Below are 6,049 nucleotides of genomic sequence, written 5' to 3' on the forward strand. Positions count from 1 at the left end.
GCGAAGACAGAGGTACTTATAATTGCCTCAGACTCCCTAGCAGCCAAGGTAAAAAACCTAATGGGGCCCCTCACCACCAACGTTCACCCCCACATCAGAAATCTTGGGGTGTTCTTCGACCAGGCTATGAACATGGACAAACATGTTTCCTCACTGACCCGCAACTTTTTTTTTCCACATCCGCAACATCGCTAAACTCAGGTCCATTGTGTCTCATGCAGAGCTTGAAATGGCTGTCCACGCATTCATATCATCCCGGTTAGACTACTGTAATTCACTTTTCACCTGTCTCAGCAAAGCCTCTGTTCACCGTCTGCAGCTGGTTCAAAACGCTGCCGCCCGCTTAATCACCAGGTCTAAAAAATCCTGCCATATCACCCCCATTCTAGCCTCCCTGCACTGGCTACCAGTTCATTTCAGGATCCAGTACAAGATCCTGATTATCTCATAACAAGCTCTAAACGGCCAAGCCCCAGCCTACATCAGCGAGCTCATTCCACCACACCAAAACACTCGTTCGCTGAGGTCCTCTGACCAGGGGCTTCTGGCAGTGCCCAGGACCCGACTAAAGACCAGGGGGCACCGGGCGTTTGGGGCGGCCGCCCCTAGACTCTGGAACGCACTTACCCCGGTCCTGAGATCGGCTCCCTCCCTCAACCTGTTCAAGGGACACCTAAAGACGCACTTATTTAAGCAGGCGTTTGAGCAGTCTTAGGCCGTTCATCACGTCACTGTCCTGTCACTGTCGATCACTGGTCCTCTTGCACTTGGTTTCATGTTTGTATATTGTTTTTAAGTTTTTATTCTATTTTCCTGTCATGTTATGCTTTGTTATTATTATGCCTTAGTGCCATATTGGCCTAATTGTTTTGACTGCTATATTTTGTACAGCACTCTGTGCATTCGTGCTGGGAGGGGTGCTTTAGAAATAAACTTTTACTTACTTACTTACTAAGTTAGACCATGTTAGCGTTTTTGGCTACCTAGCACGACATGTTTTGATGTAGGTTTTTGTTATTTTCTCCGCAAATTTTTAATCATTGAATGTTGAGGTGGGTACCAATAGATTCTGTGTCTCCTTACAATCATAAACGATGTGTTGGATGTGCACCTAGGATAAGTAATAAGGGTGCTAGGAGTGATTTTCGGTGCAGTAATACGTTGATTCCTGCAAATGACGCGATTTCAGCCCCGGATATGGGTCTCTGGGGTTTAAGAGAACAGTGCAGTCTAAAGATGCACACTTTTTTAACTAAAGTTTGTTTTGTTCTCCTCCTTTCAGATTCAAGTGGAGTGAGCCCGATCACCAGTCCGATCACTGCATCCTTCCTAGTACTGTTTTCATGGCTACTGTCCAGCCAATGGCCGTAGTGCCACTCATTTGAGAAATGACTCCGGTGTCTTACGTGATTTACAGATGTGGGTAACACATGCAATGAAATCAATGTTAATCCCCCATTAAAATAGCACAATAATAATAGGCATAACAATATAACATTGGGATGTAAGGCAATAATTGCACTAATAATAATTAATCTTGCTCCAGTAAGCACTTTCCTTTAGCATTATTTTTCTTAGTGAAGGTTATTTAAATGCTATATGTTTTAGTTTTGGAAGTAACAAATGCAGCTCCTTGTGGGCTACACTTTCCAACTCAGAACAAATGCATACCGTTTTATAATCATAATATTTGGATGTCATAGCAATGCACTGTTAATTTTCTTATTTATACACACTATTTATTTATATAATCATGCACACTGTATTCTGTTAGATTTCCTGTTTGCAAAATTATTTCTGTCTGAAACTAACAATATAAACTATTTTAAGAAATTCATGAGTCTCTCTTTTTCTTTTTTTAATTGTTGGTGTGTAAATCAATCAGGCAGGTTTAATGTAAGGCAAGGCAAGTTTATTTATATACACTTTTCAACACAAGCTAATTCAAAATGCTTTACAAAAATGAAACACATTAATAAAATGCCGTTTAAAAACAGTCATTACAAAGCAAAGATAATAAAATAAACATTAAAAGAAAAAATACATGAATACAAGTTACAGTGAAAGCAAAAAGAAAAGTCTTCAGCCTGGATTTAAAAGTAGAGTTGCAGTGGACCTGCAGGTTTCTGGGAGTTTATTCCAGATATTTGGAGCATAACAACTGAACGCTGCTTCTCCATGTTTAGTTCTGACTCTGGGGACAAAAAGCTGACCCGCCCCTGAAGACCTGAGAGATCTGGATGGTTCATAATGTAGCAGTATGTCAGAAATGTATTTTGGGCCTAAACCATTCAATGCTTTACAGATGTAGCGCTTCATTTCAGACGCCTACCCGTGCGGGTCCGTGATCTGCACGGGGTGGGCCCCTGCTGAAAAGGAAAACCCCCCCGCAGGACTTGATACGTCCCCTTGATAAATAAATGTAATTTTAATGTAACTGGCTGCAATGGATCATGGATCCACCAGGGGGAGCCGTGAAAAGCTGCCACACTGTAACTCATGTGAAATAAACAGCTGATAGATCTACAGGTGTCTGATATAGCGGATATTTGTTAAGATCCATAATGTCACGGATAGGATCATATTCTGTGCTAAATAAGAGACATGTAATCATTTACAAAACATCACCATGTTTTTATTTAACAACATAATGTTGTTTAATTCACGTTGGCGTAAGTACAAAACCATCGCTATGTTTTTTCCTCAGGAAATGCAGCCCGGCTCAAACAAACGATTTTCAATCATCATCCTCACGATCATTTAATGTATATGTTCGCAAATTGAAATGAATGCACTAATACATGTAGTTTAATCCACATGAGTTTACAACAACAAGAATAATCGCTTTGTTTTTATATCACATCCGACCGGAGGAAAATGCATCACGGGTCTCACTACCGATAATCCTAATCCCACGGGCAAACAATAATATGTACAGTGTTAATAATTTACTGTATTATTAGTGTCTAATATTACTGCTATAACAATCACACATTGAGTTGTTAAAATCAGACCGTTGTTTTTTTTTTAACAGTCTGAATGAAACGGCAGCTCTCAGGTGATCAGGTGTGTGTTTACCAGTGTTGGGACTAACGCGTTACAAACTAACGCACACAACTAACTTTTTCGGTAACTAATAACGTTACTAGTTAACTATTCCCATTCAGTAACGCCGTTATAGTTACTGTGATTTAAATGGGTGCGTTACTGCGTTACATTATGTGATCCAAGTGAACCGAATCTCCCTGCGGATGTAATTTACAGGCGAATACAGCGATGTCCTCTCACAGAACCATGGAAAAGTGACCAGAGAGGAGTGATGATTGGTTTACGCGGGGTAACATTTTAGGGTAAGCCAATCAGAGACAGAGTTGGACGGGTCTTGCCTTATGGGGAAAATACACAGACACACAAACACTTGCTAAGGCTAACACACACACATACACGGCAACGCCCACCACCAGCACACATACTATGGCAGATGCAAGTATCAGCGAGAGCAGCAGCGCATTTACAACTTGGAGATATAACCACTATTTTCAATTTGTGGGGATAAAGGACGCACAAAATATTACGGTCAAATGTAAACTGTGTGCTGGACAGAAAGCATTGTCCACATCGAATAACAGCAATTCCGATCTCCTGAAGTCGCCAAAGACCCCACCGTCTCAACCACCGGCAGTGACCCAGATGGAGCAACACCATCTAAACAGCCAAAAAACGATTTTTTTTTTATTCGCACATGTCACCCAGAGTCAACTTAACAGATTGATTGCTGAAAATAGTTTGTTTGTCTTCAGTGTCAGTCTGACCGTTTAGTATTTATCTAATTGTTACTGCCAAAAGAGTGTAGTTCTTGTTTAATTGTTACACTGCCAAAATAGTGTAGTTGTTGTTAATGTGTACACTGTGGTGATTGACATTATTCACCCACGGATCTATGGGTTGGGGTATTGTTCTGCAAGGACATTTTAGTGAACCGGACTTCCTGTTTCCGCTGGTCTTCGCTTCCCGGTCATGAAGTTGTTTACAATGGTTTTCAGATGCTAAATAAAAGTCTAGCTTGTACCTTTGATACCCCGCCTCCGACTCCCATCTCACGGCACCACAACACTGCCAAAAGAGTGTAGTTGTTTTTATTTCATATTGCACTAATTAGAACTTGACTGTTGAGGCTACAATAAAGATGCCTGCTTTATTGTTATTGCACAGATTACAGGTACTGAGACAATGAAATGCAGTTTAGCTTCTAACGGTGCAACAAGCAGTAAAGTGAAAAGTAATGTACACAATCTACAGAATAAAATATATAATTAATTGAATTATGAATAAACAGTGAGGGGTATGAATACACTAGATATACACAGCAGCCTGTGAGCAGTATTAACAGTGTGTATGAATATGCTAAGATAAAGTATGAAAACGGTAAGCAGTGCAAGTATAGTATCAAATATATGGATATTAATATCATGAAAAACATTGTGGAACAATGATGAAAAATGTGAATGGAAGTGGTGACGTAAAACTGACACAAAACAACAACAAACTTTTTCCGAGCCAATGGAGAGTTTCATTAGCAGCACGGGGTACAAACCACCAATGAACGCCCAGCTCGAGATACTAGAGTCGAGAGAGTGAATTATATCTGCATTTTCTCTTTTGAGAAGCCCCCACCCCCCATGTTGCAAACTCTTTGTTTAAAACTAATTGGCCATCGGAATGTGTGGAGTAAGTCTCCCAAGGGAGATGCTCACTTTCCACAGCTCCCCCCCCCCCCTCCTGTGATCTCCCAACCCCCAGTCTGTAGGTTTGTGTTCGCAGCAGCATGTCTGTTAGGCCCCGCCCCCCGCACACAGAGAGACACAGGGAGATCGCTCTTCTGGAGTGAAGAGAACGGAAATAATGATATTGCAAGTTAGAAACGTAAGATGCATTTTGACAGACAAGATGGCCAGTCCGCCACTGCACCCAGCCCAGCCCACGTAAACTGTCAACGGGGGGAGCCTCGCTGCGGGGAAACGGTGGACCTAGTGTCCCGATCGGAGTGGGAATAATAATAATAATAATCCGTGCATTTTATCCATTAATTTCCCCAACATTGTTGTAAAAAAACCACACGTTTAATCCATGTTGGTGTACTACAACTACAAAAAGCATCGGTTTGTTTTCTCATCAGAAAATGCAGACCGGCTCAAACAAACGATTTTTAAATCATCATCCTCACGATCATTTAATGTATCATATGTTCGCCGAATTGACATGAAAGCACTAATACATTTAGTTTCATCCACTTGAGTTTACAACTACAAAAATAATTGATTTGTTTTTATATCACATCCTACGGGAGGAAATTCAGTTCAGTTCAGTTATGTTCGCCAAATTGACAGGAAAGCACTGACAAATATGAATATACTGTAGTCAACTTCATTAAAACGTTATTAACGTGCCTAAACTCAGTAATTCACCGTTTCTACGCATGACAACACACTTTGTCCGTGTTTGGTTCTCTCGCCGCACAGTGAAGTGTTCCCGCATTGACGTCATTTGCTGCTTCCCCCAAAACTTCAAAATGAGTAGAAGAAATTTCCCCGCGATGTTCGAAATTATTGAAATTTATCGGAACGGTATCGTGCCTTCTTTTTTAAACTGACGGTTCGAGATGACTACCCAGCTAACAATTGCACGTGGCTGCCACGTTACAGCCACGTGATGCTGTTGTTGTGACAACGTGGCAATTTACGTGGAGGCCACGTGATTTTGTATGGTTGAAATAACGTGGTCACCACATTGAAATGTAACGTTGAAATGTAACGTTCACACCACCTTTAGACCACTTTCTATTTGCAATTATATTTTCTTTCGATTAGCTTTAATTATGTCAAAGTAATCAACACAACTCAAATTTGAATAATACACTTCTTAGACAATTTTATTTGCATTTCAATGGTTCAAATGCATAATACATCATGACACGATTCAAATTGACAGATAGATATATATCAATAAGAAATTCCATAAACCCATAATAAATTTTAGGACATGTAGACAG

At 40.6% G+C, this 6,049-nt stretch overlaps 1 protein-coding gene across 1 annotated transcript in view; it reads left to right on the forward strand.

Moving 5' to 3' along the window:
* LOC307032861 (uncharacterized protein) overlaps positions 1–1,837 on the forward strand; it is a gene marked incomplete at its 5' end in the record, with an annotated part of 54,470 nt that extends 52,633 nt beyond the window's left edge. The window contains one exon of the mRNA XM_079671140.1: positions 1,283–1,837. Within this exon, the coding sequence (XP_079527266.1) occupies positions 1,283–1,371 (89 nt within the window). The 3' untranslated portion in view covers positions 1,372–1,837. The remainder of the gene's footprint in view (positions 1–1,282) is intronic.
* Between the last annotated feature and the right edge of the window lie 4,212 nt (positions 1,838–6,049).

The sequence above is a fragment of the Notothenia rossii genome (assembly GCF_949606895.1).
Source record: "Notothenia rossii genome assembly, chromosome: 3".
NCBI classification, from domain to species: Eukaryota; Metazoa; Chordata; class Actinopteri; order Perciformes; family Nototheniidae; genus Notothenia; species Notothenia rossii.